General features: G+C 40.2%; 1 protein-coding gene, 1 long non-coding RNA gene and 1 other non-coding gene across 5 annotated transcripts in view; 2 read left to right on the top strand and 1 right to left on the bottom strand.

Annotated features, from left to right (window-relative positions):
• The first annotated feature begins 1,582 nt into the window (after nt 1-1,582).
• LOC134662017 (uncharacterized) lies at nt 1,583-16,973 on the top strand. Of its 3 annotated transcripts, none has more exons than XM_063518261.1 (6): nt 1,583-1,906; nt 12,167-12,245; nt 14,135-14,389; nt 14,489-14,612; nt 15,134-15,648; nt 16,174-16,973. In XM_063518261.1, the coding sequence occupies exons 3-6, from the start codon at nt 14,225-14,227 to the stop codon at nt 16,747-16,749; spliced, it is 1,380 nt and encodes a 459-aa protein (XP_063374331.1). In that variant the 5' UTR covers nt 1,583-1,906; nt 12,167-12,245; nt 14,135-14,224; the 3' UTR covers nt 16,750-16,973. The 3 variants fall into 3 exon arrangements, with proteins under 3 accessions (XP_063374331.1, XP_063374329.1, XP_063374332.1); XM_063518259.1 differs by lacking the exon at nt 1,583-1,906 and adding an exon at nt 8,989-9,197; XM_063518262.1 differs by lacking the exon at nt 1,583-1,906 and adding an exon at nt 8,991-9,197 and having other exon boundaries at nt 14,135-14,377.
• Trnat-cgu (transfer RNA threonine (anticodon CGU)) lies at nt 15,805-15,876 on the top strand. Its single transcript has one exon. It is a non-coding gene; the product is annotated as a tRNA-Thr (tRNA).
• Nucleotides 16,974-21,250: 4,277 nt separating the features above from the next.
• LOC134662078 (uncharacterized) overlaps nt 21,251-21,701 on the bottom strand; it is a 49,891-nt gene continuing 49,440 nt past the window's right edge. Inside the window, exon 2 of the long non-coding RNA XR_010098011.1 lies at nt 21,251-21,394. This is a non-coding gene — a long non-coding RNA (uncharacterized LOC134662078). The remainder of the gene's footprint in view (nt 21,395-21,701) is intronic.

Below are 21,701 nucleotides of genomic sequence, written 5' to 3'. Positions count from 1 at the left end.
TTGTTGACAACTTCACATTTGAGCGTTTCAAACAAGACTAAACGAAAAAGTAATGCATGATCTGTTTTGACATCACTTTTGTGGGGCCATTTTTGGCGGCTGATTGGGTATCCAGTTCTTTATACTATATCAATGTTATTTAAGCATTACGGATTCTTTCTAACGTTATAGGGGGTTTTGCCACGACTCAGATAATCTAATTCTATGATATGCTGCAGGCACTAATTCTTAATTTTGCAATAAGAGTCATAGATTACAAAATTAATATTTCGTTTATTACCTCCAGATTTTCACAAGATGCAGGCACGCGTGCTAAATGGATTTTAGCAACCGGAAGGAGAAACTGGGCACCGACGCAAAACTGCCGGATATGCTCAAAGCATATTACGAAAACCTACCTTTTCTATTACTTGTAATATGTATAATTAATCGCTTAATGATATAGACATTTTTGTTCATAGTTTGTCCGTTTGCAAGAACAAAGTTCGGCATATTTTGTTTACTAGTAATTGAAAAATTGTTTCAAGTAAATATTTTGCATTGTTTTTTTACTTTATTTGCGTGTTGTACTCACAACTATACCTACGGGTAATTTATAATTAAGTAACCTATTTACTTTTCATTGTAATAGTCAACTTAGTAACGTATGAAACTTTAGGTCTATTTTTAGTCATTTTTGTAAGACTTATTTGTAAAAGGCTGTTTGTTTTCTAAATAAATTAAAAAAAAAAAGAAAATTGGCCCATTGATATTTTATTTATCGCTGCGTCTTACGTAGGCGAACAACTCGTGAACGTGATTAAAATTACTCCAATATTTGATAATATTGGGGTAATTTTTACCTATATGGTATCCCCGGGTTTGTGACGTCATCTATGTCTATCCCTTACGGGGGCACGCGGTAGGCCACATCTATAGAAATACTACCATCTATGGAAAAACAGAACCAACATTCAGGAAATCCTTGCAAAGAGTTTTCCAAATAAGGTAAAGAAACATTGTCATTATAATTTATGACTTTTCTCCGGTGAGTAGAGAATCAATAATAATGTCTTCAATTTGTAAACATAATTAAAATTAGCGCAACTCGTGACTACAAGAACGCACTAAAGTTATTTAACATTTTCCTTTCTACGCAGAGGACTTTGTAGGTGTGTTCTATTAGTTATTTTTAGAAATCATTTTTTATCTCCTGACATTTTCATTTATAATTCAAAAATTAAAAACATAGTAGTAAATAAGAACACATTATACCAACAGTCCTATAACTTTCAGATATCATGTTTACAAGAACCTTTCAATTGTAACATCTAGAATTAGATAAAGATGTAGAACGGAACGTTACTATTGCATCAGCCGCCCCGGTTCGAGGTTATCATCTCAACGGGAAACTTCTATTCTGTCTGTACCGGTCTGCCTGCCCTAGCCGTAGCCGCAGCCAGTCGTCATTCCTGACACACTCTTTGTCAAAGTTTCACGTGCTTCTGGTTGTCTGTTACACACGCGATTCAATCTCTAAATTGTATTGTTTACTCATAATAGTTTATGAATCAAGAAAAGAAAACATATTTCAGTTTTTTTCCGTAAGCGGCGTTTATTTTCGTGATTCTGGCTGTTACATTCGTCTATTTTATTTTAATTCCGGTCTTATTAACAGAAGTTATAAGACCTCCGCCAGTGTTTTTTCGTTGCAAATAAAGAAAGAAATCTAAAAGTAAAGAAGACGAGGTTGTAGAGAAGGTATCATGAGCTACGTGTACTCCCAAAAACCCAAGAGTTTGGTCAGCGCGTTGTATAACCATCCCATGCCCCAGTTGATGCAGGGCACTGTGTGTAGAAATATTTGTTTGCGAAAGGAGAAGTCAAAGAAGTTTAAGACCAGCATTTTTAGAAGACATATCAAGATGTAAGTACTTAGTTTAAAACTCCCGCTTTCGTTCCGCGCCCTTGCCCTTTGATTTGACCTCTTCGTCTCGTCTCCTCTGACCCCACCTCTTCCTTCCAGCCACCGCCCCACCCTCTAGTCTAGCGATAGTATAAAGCTAGCGAAAGATAGAAGTAGTGGCACCTACCTATACAGAGTTCGATTATTCATTGATGCATCTTACGTTCACGATAGTCTGTGCGGAAAGAGAAGAGTCGTATAATGTATTGGATACACTTCACGACTCTTCTCTTTCCGCACAGACGACCACAGAACAAATAACAGTATGTACTAGGTACAGAAGGTTCACTCTCTAACAAAACGCGTCAATTACGACAGATATGACCGCTAGGTGGCGCAAGCGCGAGCAGGCGAGGCTTCTGTTCCGTAGTGGTGCGCGGCAACTAAGTAGGCTTGACACCAAAATTGGTGTGGGCGGCATGTACTTTTTGTAGCGACGCGACGAAACTTAATTCACTTCAGAAGCTCTTGGACAACTTTTGACAAACAGCATTTTGATTATCGTCATTATTGGGTGCTTTTAGACAGTTTATATTTTACTGTGGATTTTTACGGCAAACGTTTTACCCGTCACGACACGATAAATGGGTGAAGCCGAAGGTTTGGTTTAGACTCAGTTTCGGTCGAAACCGAAACTTTTATAGACGTTGAAATCATGTTTCGGCGTGGCCGAAAGTTTCGGCAGTTTTTTGGCCGCAGCCGCAATCGAACTTTGAGCCAAAACATGATTTTTATGCCGAATCCTGCCTGCCGAAGTTGATGTGGTCAACTGGTCAATGGCCAAGGCCCTTTCCTCTCCCTGGGCCTGGGAGGGCCTTACAGTTACAAATTTTATTATATTTAGGGCTGTCAGTCTGCCACCCCCTGGCGACGCCCTTGAATGCAGTAACCCCTTAAAGCAGGGAATAACTATTACTCTGGACGGTAATATATATCGTGGACGTCATCGACTTTACGAGACTGATGTATGCGTATTGGTAGATTTGGTAGTATACATATGCGGTTCGACTGCATTATACATACTCCTTTGTGGCACAAAGTTTGTGCAAAAAATTTCCCAGGGAGATCGAATTCTGTATCTCTTATACAGGTAGTCCCAAGAAGCAGTGATATACTGAAGCTGGGAGGTAGAGGACCTATAGGGCTATCTGAATCACCCCCATGTATGTTCCGCGATTTTTCGTATTTTCGGAGTTATGATTTTTTTAAATTTTTCACCTATCGCCGAGTACGATGAGATTTTTATTTATGGTGACGTGAATTATTGCGGTAGATGCTTGATTTTTTTTGTGTGCTACGCTGATAGATAGGCCAATTCAGTATGGTAACATTTACTATCGTTAGATCTTTGAATGGAATTAAAAAAAATTAATGCCAAGAAAGATAAAATTACCCAGTATGTTCACAACTTCAAGGGCGCTTAGAAAAATAAAACATACTGGGTAATTTTATCTTTCTTGGCATTAAATTTTTTTTTAATTCCATTCAGAGATCTAACGATAGTAAATGTTACCATACTGAATTGGCCTATCTATCAGCTTAGCACACAAAAAAATCAAGCATCTACCGCAATAATTCACGTCACCATAAATAATAAACAAAAATAAAACCAAAATAAAATAACTTAATATAATATCTTTTTTAAAAAAAGGGAACCGCCTTCAGAAAACCAACCCACTGAAAAGTACAAAATAATTTTTATATGGCACCCCTTTTCGTGTCCAGTCCCTATCCCGTCGTAAAGCAAATTTTTGCCAAAAAGTAATTAATACCTAATAATAAGAAAATTAATAATCATCCGGGTAATTAATTAGTTTTTGAAGTCGGTGCCAAACCAAAATTTTTGAGAACCGATATTTTAGACAACAAAGAACGCTGCACTTACTTGCATTATAAAGACATACTTAGTTTACTCATTAATTTAGTTCTTGTAGGTACTACGTACTCGTATTTTTTTTCTGATTGGTAGTAAATACTGTTTTTGTTGGTTTGGCACCGCCTTCAAAAACTAAGTAATTACCCGAATGGTTATTAATTTTCTTATTATTAGGTATTAATTACTTTTTGGCAAAAATTTGCTTTACGACGGGATAGGGACTGGACACGAAAAGGGGTGCCATATAAAAATTATTTTGTACTTTTCAGTGGGTTGGTTTTCTGAAGGCGGTTCCCTTTTTTTAAAAAAGATATTATATTAAGTTATTTTATTTTGGTTTTATTTTTGTTTATCTTTAATTTTTTAATTATTTTTTATTTATTTTATTTTATTTTTTACTTTTTAGTGATAGGTAGGTACTTCATTTATTTTAGGTTTTAGGCTAAAATACTAGTTTGTTAGGCTCTCCATTTAGTTTTGGGCTAGTAACTACCTACCAATGTTGGTGATGGCCTAACTCGATGATAATCGCGACACAACATAATATGACGTTTTGGTGCTAAACGATTTGTAAGTATATTGCTCCCACTCCCACTCCCATTCCCGGTCCCAGTCCGAGTCCGACTCCCACTCCCACTATTTTATCTAAATCGGATTCAGCAACATAAATTATAGCATGGCCACCTACCGGGTCCAATTGGTTTTTCAAACCATCCATGTACCTACTGTACACTAAAACCTTCTCCAGAATGTAACAAACACTTTTCTGAAAACCGAATCAAAATCGGTTCAGCCAAACGCGAGATAATCACGAACAAACATACACACATACATACGGGTCAAACTGAGAACGTCCTTTTTTTAAAGGCAGTTAGAAAAAAGTTCATCGACCCACCTAGTGGAACTCTGCAACATAGGCACACGACGACAAGTCGGTTAACCAAAACAAAGTGTGCCGATGTTGCACCAAACCTGAGTTCCACTAGGTACAGCAAGGGTTCAGCATCAGCTCTATCTTGGGTACTGCTCTCCCAAGTGCTCATCAAGATGTGACGGATGACCAAAATAGCGTTGGCCTATGTTGCACCAAACCTGAGTTCCACTAGGTACAGCAAGGGTTCAGCATCAGCTCTATCTTGGGTACTGCTCTCCCAAGTGCTCATCAAGATGTGACGGATGACGAAAATAGCGTTGGCCTATGTTACACCAAACCTGAGTTCCACTAGGTACAGCAAGGGTTCAGCATCAGCTCTATCTTGGGTACTGCTCTCCCAAGTGCTCATCAAGATGTGACGGATGACCAAAATAGCGTTGGCCTACGTTGCACCAAACCTGAGTTCCACTAGGTACAGTAAGGGTTCAGCATCAGCTCTATCTTGGGTACTGCTCTCCCAAGTGCTGATCATGATGTGATGGATGACCAAAATAGCGTGGGCCTATGTTGCACCAAACCTGAGTTCCACTAGGTACATCCCGAGTTCCACTAGGTACATCCAGGGTTCAGCATCAGCTCTATCTTGGTTACTGCTCTCCCAAGTGCTCATCAAGGCGTGTCGGATGACCAAAACAGCGTGAGCCTATGTTGCACCAAACCTGAGTTCCACTAGGTACAACCAGGGTTCAGCATCAGCTCAGATCTATGTATATATAAGAAACAGTTTTCTGAAAACCGCATCAAAATCGGTTCAGCCAAACGCGAGATAATCGCGAACAAATATACATACATACATACATACATACGTACATACATACATACATACATACGGGTCAAACTGAGAACCTCCTTTTTTTTTGAAGGCGGTTAAAAATCTCATCGTACTCGGCGATAGGTGAAAAATTAAAAAAAATCATAACTCCGAAAATACGAAAAATCGCGGAACATACATGGGGGTGATTCAGATAGCCCTCTAGGTCCTCTACCTCCCAGCTTCAGTATATCACTACTTCTTGGGACACCCTGTATAAGGAATTCTAATAACTCACTGCTACTTCATAACAATCATAACTACAGTCAGGTCTGTTTGTCTTGCCTTTATTCTAGCTAGTGTATCGTCGTAACACGGTAACAGATTCACTAGCGTAATTAATTGTTATATACGCAGTCACATTGACGGATATTGACCCTAAACGTATGACACTCAAAGGTGTGACATGTAAAAAATTGCGTCGGCCTATAATCGGCCTTCGGTTAATTTTATTAGCCCAGATCTTCAACAAGTTCAACATTTCCGAACAACTAATGTCCTCCAAGCGCTGGTGCCTAGCGGTAAGAGCATGCGACTTGCAATCCGGAGGTTGCGGGTTCAAACCCCGGCTCGTACCAATGAGCTTTTCGGAAATGTTTCGGAACTTATGTGCGAAATATCATTTGATATTTACCAGTCGCTTTTCGGTGAAGGAAAACATCGTGAGGAAACCGGACTTATCCCAATGAGGCCTAGTTTCCCCTCTGGGTTGGAAGGTCAGATGGTAGTCGCTTTCGTAAAAACTAGTGCCCACGCCAATTCCTGGGATTAGTTGCCAAGCGGACCCCAGGCTCCCATGAGCCGTGGCAAAATGCCGGGATAACGCGAGGAAGAAGGGAATTAATTATTCTCACTATATATCATGCCATGCCTACTTTAAAGCTGCCATTGATTATTTAGACGCCTTCACCGCTATCTTATCATCGACGACGACCTCAACTCTGATAAAATTGCATGCTTTACCGAATCATGTCAACTAAAAAAAATATATATATTTAAATAGCATATAACATAACATAACGTAGGTGAAAGCTACATAAAGTCAACGCATAACATTGTGGACTGTGCCGATAAAACTACACTCAACAGCATTAAAACGTGTACCTTTATTTATATATTAATAACTTCTTAATCTTCTTATACTTTGTAAACTATCCTGGAGGGGCGGATAGGACGTAAGCGGGGTAAAGGAAAACCCAGACGCAGCTTTCTAGACCAAGTGAAAGAAAAAGTGGGGGTCGTGTCGTATCAGAAAGTCAAAGAGCTGGCGCAAGATAGGGAATGCTGGAAGATACTCCACCGACAAGAGAATAACTCTTAAGTTAATGATGATGACCTTTATATATAAATTTTCCTGAGTAACATTAGCATTCGAGTACATAACATGTCGTAGTAATTGCATAGTCACGGTGCTACAGCGAGTTGCACTTCACAGAGAGGTACGAGTACGAGGCCCCAATGGGTGGTTTCCACCGTATCGTGTAGATGTAGATGTACATAGGTACTAGGTACACTAGATTAGAACACGACACGATATCTCTCACCAGGTGCGACGATCGAGTAAATACATCTTTCCGGTTTCAGCTAAATAGCTTAAACTTCCAGCACGTGTAAATATAATTCGTGAAAACTTTGATTTTGCAGATTTCCGGGCTCCGACAGCATAAGATAATTTACATTGACATGAAATGTCGTGCCAATTCCACTAATTAAGAAATCAGATTGAGAGATTGGGTTGAAATGGTTGAATAGTCAAGGTAAAGGCTCGGGCCCTAATCTGTTAAAAAAAGGACCAATGGCAAAATAGCAACTGAGATGGATACAGGACATATAATCATAAAAATTAAATCTCAGCCCCCTAAACAAATTTTGTAACACATAATCGACGTACTAGGGTTGAACAACCTATCGTTGATGTCATACTATCAACTATGTTTAGTTCGAGCAAGATATTGAGTTGTGAATCATTCTAGAAAAACAACTGACCTTGCATTGCTTCAAGGCAAAGTACAGTCAATTTATATGTTCATTGTACGAATTGTACTCGTATTTTTGATGGATTTCCTAATTTTGGAGCCTATCTCTCCACTCTCCAGTCTCTCAGAAACAAGCGAATGACAAAAAAGGGTACCTATGGCCCCTATGGGAAGAAATTCGGGTGGGAAAAAAAGGCTAATGAAAAATTTGCTAAAAAACCCTCTGGGGGAAAAAACCCTCCGGACAATGACACTCCGGAGAACGAGTGTCGACTTTAATTATCACTTTTCATTTTCAAAAAAGCAAATCAGTGGCGTTAATAGGGCCGTTGGGAGTGGGACACAAAACAGTAAAAAAAATCCTAAACTTTATGTGGTGATCTGGTGATTGATCTCCGAAATTCAAGCTAATTAATACCTCAGTAAAGTTAGTACAAACGTGTTTTTCATCTGTTTTGACGACGTGGCAACAAGACAAGACAGACCGTGGTGAATGTTGAGACTACCTATTTTACTGGTTATTTTTGGGTTGTTATTGTGCACGACAGCTACCTACGGCGCTCATCCTCTTCTCGGAATTGCAATAAGGAAAATAACATTAATTACATGCATTGCATTACATCAGAGAGCAATGAGATTTTTTCTTAAGAAGATTATTATTCGGCAGCGCATTTTTGTGTAAAGCGGACAAGAATGATTTGTGGACCCACTGTGGACCGGTCCCTTATGTGGTGTGGTGGAATTAGCTAAAAAATATATTTATTCCTAGTAAATTTACTATTTATTATAGTTGGTCAAACCAATTTGTTAGTAAATAAAAACAAAAAAACTACCTACCTATGTATACTCGTCCTTTTCTTTTGGGTGCCTGCTAGTACAGACAAAGCTAATATTAGAAGGATTCTCTCTATGTTTCAAGTGAGACTGAGACAGTCCTTTGACAAACTATAAAGAACTTGGCCCTTGCTTGCTGTTATCGATAGCGATACGATAGTAGTTTATTCGTCATTTATACTTATTTAAAATTCTGACCAGCCAGCAGCCAGGCCACGATGAGGAGCCGTAAATTTTTGCTCGCTCCAAACATTGAAGAAAATGAATCATTCTGCAGCGTTCACACGGAATTACCGATGGATGTTATGTTTCCGACCAAAGCAATCGTTTCTCTTGCACAGCGGCTTTGCCGGCTTTAGTTAAAAACCCATGGCAATGGCACTTGTGAAAAACAAGATCCAACATGCATAGCTCCGCTCCGCATCCACACACACTATGATACGAGTCGATGTCCTACGTCTCGTGACTGTAACCCCATCTCATTGGCCCTCCCAGTTGACGTCATTACCGGCGGCCAATAGCGGAGCGGCAAATTTATTTTTAGAATGAAATTGTGAATGGTGGGGATAGAAGAAAACTGTGTCTGCTGCGAGCACGTTGTTATTGCACAACATTTTCGGAGTCTTAACGGAGTGCACGTACTGCTCTCCGCATTTGCGCTATTACCGTACGCTAACTTTTTACTCGGTTCAATTGCCTTTGCTAGCTAACGCTAATAAGACATACGCGTTAAGGCATTCAATTAATTTAATTCTTTGTGAAAAGAAAAGTTCCACGAGCTCTACTCGACTGGAGGCGTTACATTATTTGTTCGTAACGAGGTGAGTTTAGTTAAATTATTCCAATATTGTTTTTCCAAAGTAAGTCGATTCAGCTTGGATTTTGGTGGTACATTTTTTTATAATTTAAGTACAATGTTTTATAACTCGGAAAGGAGTGATATACAGTGATATGCAGCTTGCGTCGACGTACCTCCCGCGAGCAAGTTCCAACCTGTCGGTGTCGTCCCCTCGTTTTGAACGGCTGCTCGCTCCCTCACTCGTCTATTTGATTTGGAATTGGAACCGAATTGGCATATTCTGATTCTACGCCAGCTTTCAATTCTAGAAATTTCGACTTTGTTCCTTCCGAGTTGCTTCCGAGTAGTTGATTATTGTTTCAATTCTTAAGTTATTGATTCGATTACTTTGTTAATAATTTGATAAATTTGACATCGTAAATTGGTTTTAAGTAGGTACATAAGTACCTACCTATTGTAGAGATGATGACACATGTTGAATTTTATAAGAAAATCTAGTACAATAGATAGCAAATGAGCAATGTATCACTATATTGTAAATATTAAAAAAATATGTATATGGAAATAATACAAAAATACAGCACCTGAAAGTTTCAAAATTTAAGATTATTTTTAACTTCCAAAAACGAAATAAGTACCTAAGTATACCATTCGATTCCTCACATTTTATCCAAAAAAAGATTGTAGGTATAGCAACTAAACGCAACATTTCACCGACAAAAATGCAATTTTCTTGTTTTGTTCATACTTCAAGATGCGATCTCAGTGACCTTGGCGTCACATAGCGATTTGTTAAGGGCGTTTCGCGAGTGAAGTACGACTGTCGTGTCGGACTTTGACTATAATTTCTAACTTTTGTATTGCTTTAATGCACTGGGTCCCATATAGACCTTTGATCCTAAAAACAAACCTGATCGATTGATACCATAAATGAAAATTTGTCATCTAGCCTATTACCTATGACAACATTTAAGTGCTGGGAGTCGGGCGAGGGGTTTAACTTTTAATCTGTTGCTCGAGTTTTGACTTTTGAGTTATTATTACTTTTATATTATTTATGATTAAGTAGCTACCTATAAGAAAATCCTAATAAGATAGTAAATAAGATTTTTTTATATATATTGACATTAAACTACATATTAGGGCTTTAAAACCACCTATTCAAAATAGCCGAGGTATGCCTTTAGGAATTACTAGTAGGTATGTACCTTTTCAATGCCTAGTGATTTACTGAAGCTTAGATAGTAGAAAAGTAGTCAAAATTGTGAGTTGAAACTACATAAGTTTTGCACCGAATTCTATCAGAACAATAAAATGGCCGTGAGAAATGTATGTACTCTCGAAGCCCCCGCCGCGCACCGTGCGTGAGTGAGTGGGCGGACGAAGACGGGAAACCCCTGACGCAGCAAGCAATTAATAATTGAAATTCCAGTCGTTTTCCTTGTAATAACGGTTCTTGTAACCCACTTAAGCTGCTGGTCTCGTCTTGTAAGGTCTTTGCCCAGGTGTTTTCCGTTAGATATATCGTCCCTAGGGATAGGGACTTAAAAAACTATCTTGTATCTTATTCAATAACTCTGCAAATAAAACCAGAAGAAAAATGTCGTAATTATGAAAGATTTACTACGCACATGTAGAGTTTCTATGTACTTACCTACCTATTAACTTTGAAATACAGACAGGGATAGTTAAGGGGATTGTTGTAATGTTGATATAAGTAGACTACTATTGCTTTATGGTGCCTTATTTTTGCCTTGACCTACATTGGTGTTTTATTGCGTCGTAGGCAAGACTACACGACGTCGTAGGCGGCTTGGTAATACCTAGAACCTAGAGCCTACCCATTATACTGTTTCGGATTTCAAAGCATAAAATAAATAATATAATAAAATAACTGATAGCACAGAATAAATAATAGTACTAAGTACAGAAGACTCACTCTCTAACAAAACGCGTCTGTTATGGCTCCTCTACACGATGGGCCAACGCCGGCCACTCCAAAGGACGCATTTATGCGTTAGAGGGAGCAAGTGATATTGCTATCTCATTCTACGGCATGGCTGCGTCCCTTGGAGTGGCCGGCGTTGGCCCATCGTGTAGAGGAGCCATTACGATCCGCACATAATAATATATGGCCGCTAGGTGGCGACAGCGCCACGCGCGGCTTATGGCTTTCCCCAAAATTGAGGCCGAACGGATGTACTTTTAGCTACCTGTAGCAAAGCGACGAAATCGCGGAGTGAGACACGCCTGGTCATAGGGATAAACCACAGATATAGGAAGGAAGGAGATCGGACATGCACGGCGATTTGTATTGAATACGCCTGTCGCAAGTTCTTGAACCCACACAAAGCACCAGTAATTATAAAGACAACGCACGCACACACCTAAAGTACGCACACTTGTAGATGGACGCTCCTATTGCACAATACACGCGCATCATTTCGCTGTCTATGTACATGCGAACGACCAGCGAGTCGTGTCATCACGCACGCACACAACGATACTTACGGGAACTGAGCCGGGACACCGTGATATCGATATTTGATCGACTGTCGGAAAGACTGTGTGTCGATAACACATAGGATACATAATTATTAACACATAGGATACTTATTGTTCCGGTAAAAAATATGTTTCCTGAGGGATATGCGAAATACGATTTCTACGCGGGAAAATATATACATCCCATACAATTCATATATACATACCCTTGGTATACATATAAATAAAACATCCATGACTCAGGAACAAATATTCGTGCTCGTCACACAAATAAATGCCCAACCTTACCAGGATTCGAACCCGAGACCTCGTGCACAGTAGGCAGACACTGTACCACTGCGCCAAACCGGTCGTCACAATAGATATGTATTATACTAAATTAAAGTAAGTACGTTGCTATAGAAAAGGGATAATTTTTAGGCCGCCGTTTTGTTTGCGTGTTCTATGATATTTAGGTATTAACGCGTATTTTTTTCGTTGTTGCAGGCCTACTGTCGTGACAGTCACTTGGTTGGGAGCCTAAAGGGTTACAATTTCAACTAGAGCTCAAGAAGAGTTCGAACAAGTAAGTATTATTGCGTTCGCGCAACCTCCATAACCCTTTCTGTTACAGAACCCACATGCCCTTGCGTCTCGGGGTCAACACCAGAAGCTATTTTAGCTAAAAATTCAAATGTAGACTGAACTTTTTTGAACGGAAAAGCAATTAACTAAGGATTGCATTTAAAACTAATTAACTATACGATTCCTGATAAAAAAATGCAAATTAAACATAAATTTTATCAAAATCTTTGCATTTAAATCGTGGTTACAATAAATTAGCCTCGTATGACTTACTGTTTAGTCACTTCGAGACAAAATCACGTGCATTATATACCTACTTAAACTGAACTTCAAGTTCTTTTGTGGAAAATAATTACATAACTAAATTCTTCGATTTTTTTTAGCAGTGGGCGTAGAGACGAATTCTAAATTCTGATCATATCATTCCTCATTATCATCATCCATGTCCTGGCTCTTAAAAGTCTTACATTCAAGTCTACTGGTACCACGGTACCAACGCACAACGTCTGACATTACACGAATACACAATAAACGAATATTGTAAACAGTTACAATTCAATTTTCTATTTGAGCAAAAAATAAATATTAAATATAGGTACTCTTAATAAATATACATCACATATATAAACAACACGTTTACACACGCACACACACACACACACACACACACACACACACACACACACACACACACAGTGAGCTTCATCTAAATTACTCCTGTCGCTAAACATGAGCACGAACATTTCATACAATGACTAGTACAGGTTCATGACGCAAATTAAACAGTTAACAAGTTCAATAATGCTTCTACACTACATTATTGCGTAATGATCTATTAATGAAAAACAAATAATGGATTAACATTTAAAAACCATTAAAATTCCTATCTTTATTACTAATTTAATTAGTGTTAAGATAACGTAGGTACCTTTTCGCCCTAGTTCTAAGAAATATTACATCTTGATACATAATTCCATAGAATATAGTTAGCGTTTATTTTAGCTTAAAACACATATGTAATTCTAATTACGATTCCCTAGCTAAGTCTAGTTAAGTTAATCTAACAACAGGGTCTGAAAGTCAGACCCGGTTAACCACACCGGGTCTCGCTTGTAGAAGCAGTCTCCCCTTTTAGTATAAAGACAGTAATTTAGTCACGTTTTTCTAGCTAAGTCTAATTCTAACACAGGGGCGGATATAGTCAGGCCCGGTTGCAAGCCGGGCCTCGCTTAATAGCAGTTTCCGGGACCAATTACACTCATTTTTTACTTGCAGGAAATTCTCTCTAGGTACCTACGCTACATTACAAATAAAATCTAAAAATATATTTTCATTCAAATCAAACTAGGGTTTAATCTTCCGTTCATGTTATACCTATATAGGTATGGTTACATATAATATATATTTATGCGTTATCCAACTCTATATAAAAACTACACATGTATGTAAAGCATTTATCTATTATAATGTCGTGGCCAAGGTCTCTTGTGACGTTACGTAATGCCTCGATTCTGCCAGTCACGGTGACCGAGCACATCATTATTATCATAAATGCATGTGGAAAACGGGACAGAATGCTCTCCGAGAGACCTTTGCTCTTTATCGTCTGTCCTAAAAGTCCTAATTATCATACACCTCTACATAATATGTATATGCGTCCGACTTCTTATTGCATCTTCTACCCCGATACATATTTTTTTTCGAGCTTTTGAATCTCTCCTTGAAAGTCTTGAAACATATCCATTATTTATTTTTCATTTTCAATGTCTTACATATAATAATATAATCAAGCATATTCGTGTATTTTTCCATCAGCCCCCTCCCTTCCCCCTCCTCCTGGCTTCATACGGATGTGCACATTATGTTACGTCGTATCATTTTTGTTTGTAGTTCTATTCAAAATGGTTGGTCAAAAGATCATCTGTGCGAGTGGCACCGACAATCTCGGATATCAAAACAACAATTTATACACCAAAAGATATGGTTTTTTCGCAAACGAGTCACAGGACTCAAAGTATTTTGAATGTGGTAGACATAGATCGCATAAAGAAAGAGAATCAGGAGAACGGCCTGAACGGAGTAATCGCCGACGGACCAACCGCAACGCCTCAGCCGCACTGCAGCTTCGCCGAGGTGAGTACTCACGTGAGTACCTAAAATAATCAATTATTATGTATGATAAGATTACTTTTAGCTCCGCTCACCTCCAGGATTTTTGCTAACATGGTTAAACTGAATTTTCAGGAGTATCTGAAACCGGAGCCAGTGTTCGAGAGCAATATGTATCACGACACGGACTACGAGTTCTTCCAAGAACTGGCTGGGTGGTGCTCCGATCCCGCCAAGGAAGAACAAGCACAAATCATTGGTGAGATATTTTACATCACGTCGTGATTACATATTTCTTACTCTTTACTCTCTCGCTACTTTTAGCGAACACTAGTAATACAATCGTACCTTACCTACTTTACATGCAGTACTGTAAAGACTCGTAAAGCATTAGTGCCTAAAACTATCCCTGAAAATAATCTACATGTTACTAAAATCACAGAATAAATAATAGTACTAGGTACAGAAGACTCACTCTAACAAAACGCGTCTGTTACGATCAGCACAGATATGGCCGCTAGGTGGCGACAGCGCCACGCGCGGCTTATGGCTAGCCACCAAAATTGGTGTGGAACGGATGTACTTTTAGCTACCTGTAACAAAGCGACGAAATCGCGGAGTGAGCCACGCCTGCTAAAATCAGCATCAGTCTGTTAACCAGTAGTTTTCAAATTTATCACAAAATTAACGAAATGACGTGAAGGGATGCTCGATATGACGATGGAAAGAATGATTGGTGCCTAATCCAATGTATTTTCTAACAGCAAGTTTCTAACACAGATTCAGCAAAACAAATTGAAGACAGGGCATTCAACACTGACACACTACACACACCACTGTCCCCCGGTTGGGACAGCTTCGACGCCAACGTCGCCGCGCAGGCGAGCTTCTACACCACGACGCCCAGGGACCCGCTGTCGCCGGCCGAGGGCGTCGATGCGATGTTCGCCCTGCCGGAGACCGAGCAGTTCGTCGACATCGCCAGCCTGCCCGTGGTCATCGACCAGCAGGAGCAGCGGGCCGGCTGGGACACATACACTAAACTCCTCACACACGATACGCCCTTCATCGATGACGACTCCCAGGACCTGAAGTACATGGCGTCGGTGACGCCGAGCGAGGTGGAGCGCTGCGACGACGTGATCACAGAGTACATCGTGTCTCCACGGAAACACGCGGGCCTGTCGCTGGACGTGGCGGCGCGGCCCGCGCTGGCCGGCCACGTCATCAGCACGCCCGAGGTGCTGTCCTTCGTCGAGCAACTGGAGCAGGAGAAACACCCCCTCGCTGGCTTGGTAAGTATCCCACTACAGCTCTTCAGGAGAAGGCCACTCATTGCATTGAGACTTTATAGTCATTATTAACTGAAATATATAACAGTCATACACTAAAGACAAAGTGACCAAGTCCACCGGTGGCCGAGGCGCGAATTTTGGGACGGGTACCGCCGTGGCCGGGTGGTCTAGTGGTCAGGACGTTAACCGCGTAAGCTCAAGACCCGGGTTCGATTCCCGCCTCGGCCATAGGTGGACTTGGTCACCTTTTCTTTAGTGTACGCAACAGCATAACAATCTATTTCATTTATGTATAGTAGTGTAATTACTTAAAAAATATTTCTTAAAATAATTTGCTTTGTTCCCCAGTATAAATGTGATTACTAATTAGGTACCTAGGTTGGAGCGTCGTTTTCACAGAACAGTGCTCAATATATTTGAGCAAATTTACTTGTTTCTATCAGTCATCAACTCGTCAATCAATCTATTCTTGCCAGCTTAAATTTAAATTAATTTGATTAATTATTTAAATTTCTTTGTCCTCAGAAATCTCGGCAGCAAACTCTGGTACAGGAGACTTTCTTGTCTCCGCTGGCAGCGGCGCCGGCTCCGCTGGACTACCAGCCCATCACACCCAAGAGCGAGCCGCAGGCCGACTCCGAGGAGGAGCCTGCCGCCAGGGTGCCCCGGCGCCGCCGCCGCAGCGAGGACAGCGACGAGGAGTATTCACCACATCAGGAGCGCACCACCCCCAGAAAATACAAGAGGAGAAAGCCCAACATACCTCTAAAGGACATGATCTTGGCGCTCGAGGGCTCGCAGCAGCTCACGAGGGCCCGCAGAGGACGCCCTCCCAAGCGGAGAGACAGCGCCGTCTCCAACGCGTGCAGCGAGAACTCCTCCATGTCCACGCAGGACACGAAGTACAGGGAACTGAGGGACAAAAACAACGAGGCTTCCAAGCGATCCAGGATGCACAGGAAACTGAAGGAACTCCAGATGGAGCAGGAGGCCGACCAACTCGAGGAGAGGAACAAGAAGCTCAGAGTTCAGGCCGGCATCCTGGAGGAGATGGCCAAGAGGCTCAAGGATGCTCTGCTCACGTCGATCATGCAGAAATAATCGGGCCCCGCTCGAGCTGATCCCGTCTCCAGTGCCTTGCACTCTAAACGTACGCTAGTCTACCACGCTCACAGCACGGGTGACGCCTCTTGGCCAGTACAACTAATATATTAACGATTAGTGCGATGTACCTCGTGTGAAAACGGATGGGACTGGTGTCAGTCACATAGCATGTGTGATTGTCTTTAATATGTTATGTTCGCAATCATTGGATTGTATAAAAAGCATGGAAATGAAAAAAAAAACAGATTTGACTTTTAGACTTAAGATTTAATTACTTTAGAGCTTACATTTATCTTATGTCGACAATGTCTCGTATTATACTGATAATTTATCTTGCTAGAATTAAATGAAAAAAAAAATCTTGAATAAGTTGAAAATGTCGTGTAATTAGGTCTCTATAGAGTTTTAAATTGTCGACATTCAATACTAATCGTAAAATCTTAATATTGTAATTGCTTACTCCTATAAAATATTGCATGGTAATGTGATGGTTTCAAGTTGTTTTTTTGTATATGTTATCAAATGAAAGTAAACTATGATTGTGAATTGAAACGTCTTTTAAATATTATATGCAATATTACCTCTAAACCCAGTTCGATGAATCTGCAGCTATTGTATTTACGAACGTATACCGGGCCGACATTGTGTGTCAATCAATACAATAAAGAAACCAAATTTTGTTTCTCCAATTCTCCAATAACTCGCAAGGTTTCCTCCGATAGCGGTGCCGTCATATAGCGGCCGTCTCCATACAAATACTACGACATCCATATTTAGCCGTATTATTTAGTATGGAGACGGCTGCTATATGACGGTGCCGCTATCCTAGGAAAACCGATCTGACTTCAATAGGGTAGTTTCCTACTTAGTAAACCGGCCAGCGAACGTAGTCTTCTGGAAGTCGAGTTTCGCTCATGTCGTCTCGGATATGGGTGAATTTGGTATCGATGCATTCAGTGTTATGCCCTGAACACAAATATATGAGACGACAAGCGCGAAATTGGTGGGGGTACTTGCTGTGACGTCATAAAGTACTGCCGTACAAACTTTTCTTTTAAAAATATCATGTGGGGTACCGAATGAAAGGGCTTTGTGAGTAGATCACAAATATTCGCTAGGTGCACGACTGGTGCTGCCCTCATTTTGGCGGACTTTCTACGTTAAATCTTATGGAGTAAAATTAGTTCAAGCGGCTGCCGCTAGTACTAATGGCGGACATTCCATAAGATTACCTGTGTTTGTGACGATCAGCGCCACTTCCCCCTCCACCGACTTCGCACCTTGCCATCTCTTGGTCTAACAAATTATTAGAAAGCGTTCAAAAATTTCACAATGCACAGTTGACTATCAAGAGCTCTATAGTAGTTTATGCAACAGTGATATAATAAGGGTTCTTAAAATTCAAGGGTCGAAGTTACAAAACGAGACGTAGTCGAGTTTTGTAAAAAAAGACCCGAGAATTTTAAGAACCAATTATGAGCTGTTGCATACATTACTTTTTCTATGACAGCTGCAGCAAAAAAAAAGCGGCCAAGTGCGAGTCGGACTCGCCCATGAAGGGTTCCGTATTTAGGCGATTTATGACGTATAAAAAAAAACTACTTACTAGATCTCGTTCAAACCAATTTTCGGTGGAAGTTTGCATGGTAATGTACATCATATATTTTTTTTAGTTTTATCATTCTCTTATTTTAGAAGTTACAGGGGGGGGGACACACATTTTACCACTTTGGAAGTGTCTCTCGCGCAAACTATTCAGTTTAGAAAAAAATGATATTAGAAACCTCAATATCATTTTTGAAGACCTATCCATGTACGGGTACACACGTATGGGTTTGATGAAAAAAAAATTTTTGTGTTTCAGTTCGAAGTATGGGGAACCCCAAAAATTTATTATTTTTTTTCTATTTTTGTGTGAAAATCTTAATGCGGTTCACAGAATACATCTACTTACCAAGTTTCAACAGTATAGTTCTTATAGTTTCGGAGAAAAGTGGCTGTGACATACGGACGGACAGACGGACAGACAGACAGACATGACGAATCTATAAGGGTTCCGTTTTTTGCCATTTGGCTACGGAACCCTAAAAAGAGTTATTATTAAAAAAAAAGAGTTATTATTTAAAAAAAAAGCGGCCAAGTGCGAGTCGGACTCGCCCATGAAGGGTTCCGTATTTAGGCGATTTATGACGTATAAAAAAAACTACTTACTAGATCTCGTTCAAACCAATTTTCGGTGGAAGTTTGCATGGTAATGTACAATGTACATCATATATTTTTTTTAGTTTTATCATTCTCTTATTTTAGAAGTTACAGGGGGGGGGACACACATTTTACCACTTTGGAAGTGTCTCTCGCGCAAACTATTCAGTTTAGAAAAAAATGATATTAGAAACCTCAATATCATTTTTGAAGACCTATCCATTACCCCACAGGTATGGGTTTGATGAAAAAAAAATTTTTGAGTTTCAGTTCGAAGTATGGGGAACCCCAAAAATTTATTGTTTTTTTTCTATTTTTGTGTGAAAATCTTAATGCGGTTCACAGAATACATCTACTTACCAAGTTTCAACAATATAGTTCTTATAGTTTCGGAGAAAAGTGGCTGTGACATACGGACGGACAGACAGACGGACAGACGGACAGACAGACAGACAGACAGACAGACATGACGAATCTATAAGGGTTCCGTTTTTTGCCATTTGGCTACGGAACCCTAAAAATTGAGTTATTATTTAAAAAAAAAAAGAGTTATTATTGTAAATGAAAACATACCTCTTTCAATCAAGATGATCGGAACTTGTATCTTTAAAAAAAATAAAGCAGTTGTATTATACTCATAAGATGACTGCTAGCAGTCATCTTATGAGCCTATAGACAAATCATTCAAATGACATTGCTTTAGATATCACTGTCAGTCATTTAATTGACACATTTAAGTGCTGGAGTAGAAAAAATTGAAAATGGCTGAATGGATTAGTCTAAAATACATACCAAATTACTGTGGATATCCTCTCATTACATTATAGAATGTTAAAAAATAATTATATAACCAGATATTATCTAAAAATAAGAAAAGTACATCGTTAGTACATCTCCTTTGCCCAGGTGCGACTAAGTGTAAAGCCCTCGCTACACGGTCGCCGACAAGCCTTCTAACCGTCTGACCTTGGTCAGTTTTGGTCAAATTTTGTTGGAAACATCTGTCTACACGGTCCGTCCAGACCAAGGCCACGCGGTCTGAGGGGCTTGTCGGCGACCGTGTAGCAAGACTAGCAAGGGCTTAAGGCCTGAGTGGACGCTCATGTTGGGCGTGCAGCGGGGCGGGGCGTGCGGCGCGCATGTCATAGTCGATTTAGACTCTCGCGCGAGCCACGAGACGAGCCGCGAGCCGAGCCACAAGACGAGAGTGTAAGCGGTGGGCTCGCGGCTCGTCTCGTGGCTTGCAAGCTCGTCGAGCTAATATAATTTAAACACTAACGGCAACGGCACGGCATAAGGTTTATAACCGAATGACAAGCTGAACGCGAGTGTAAACGGTGGACTCGCGTCTCGTGGCGCGGCTCGTCTCGTGGCTCGCGCGAGAGTTTAAACCGGGGGTCAAACAAATGCAAACGTATAGTGCACGCTGCTCAAATCACTTTGTGAGCCCGACACCACGTGCACTAAGGCCGCTCCTATACGTTTGCATTTGTTTAATAGTCGATTTAGACTCTCGCGCGAGCCACGAGACGAACCGCGAGCCGCGACACGAGACGCGAGTCCACCGCTTACACTCGCGTTCGGCTTGTCATTCGGTTATAAACCTTATGCCGTGCCGTTAGTGTTTAAATAATATTAGCTCGACGAGCTTGCGAGCCACGAGACGAGCCGCGAGCCCACCGCTTACACTCTCGTCTCGTGGCACGGCTCGCGCGAGAGTCTAAACCGCTTTTAACATGCACGCCGCACGCCCAACTTTAGCGTCCACTCAGGCCTACACTAAAGCCAAAGAGCATATAATCACTATGACTAAAGCCAACTTCTATGATGTCTCACAAGGTGAGCGCTTCAATTTTGTTGGAACGCCTATAACAGTGTTTTTCAAACTGTGGGTGTGGGTGGGTGGAACCTCTATAGTTCGTTTTTTAGGGTTCCGTAGCCAAATGGCAAAAAACGGAACCCTTATAGATTCGTCATGTCTGTCTGTCTGTCCGTCCGTATGTCACAGCCACTTTTCTCCGAAACTATAAGAACTATACTGTTGAAACTTGGTAAGTAGATGTATTCTGTGAACCGCATTAAGATTTTCACACAAAAATAGAAAAAAAACAATAAATTTTTGGGGTTCCCCATACTTCGAACTGAAACTCAAAAATTTTTTTTTCATCAAACCCATACGTGTGGGGTATCTATGGATAGGTCTTCAAAAATGATATTGAGGTTTCTAATATCATTTTTTTCTAAACTGAATAGTTTGCGCGAGAGACACTTCCAAAGTGGTAAAATGTGTCCCCCCCCCCCCCCCCCCCCGTAACTTCTAAAATAAGAGAATGATAAAACTAAAAAAAATATATGATGTACATTGCCATGTAAACTTCCACCGAAAATTGGTTTGAACGAGATCTAGTAAGTAGTTTTTTTTTTATACGTCATAAATCGCCTAAATACGGAACCCTTCATGGGCGAGTCCGACTCGCACTTGGCCCCTTTTTTAGCATTAGAAAGAACTTGCAAGAAGGTAAGCGATCTTGACATGTCTTTTAATTGAAAAACGCTTTTTAATAATCAAAAACTATTACTTATGAAAGCAGAAGAATATAAATGATCGTATTAGATTCATAATTGTTACATATTTGGCGTAACTTATTTTTAAAATGTGTTTTTCAATTAAAAGACACATCAAGATTGTTTACCTTATTTCTAATGCTAAAAAAAACTATACCAGCTGTAAGGCAATACATAAGCGA

Source organism: Cydia amplana, chromosome 2 (assembly GCF_948474715.1).
Source record: "Cydia amplana chromosome 2, ilCydAmpl1.1, whole genome shotgun sequence".
Classification (NCBI taxonomy): Eukaryota; Metazoa; Arthropoda; class Insecta; order Lepidoptera; family Tortricidae; genus Cydia; species Cydia amplana.
Note: the sequence above shows the minus strand (reverse complement) of the source record. Positions and strands in the feature narration are given on the sequence as shown.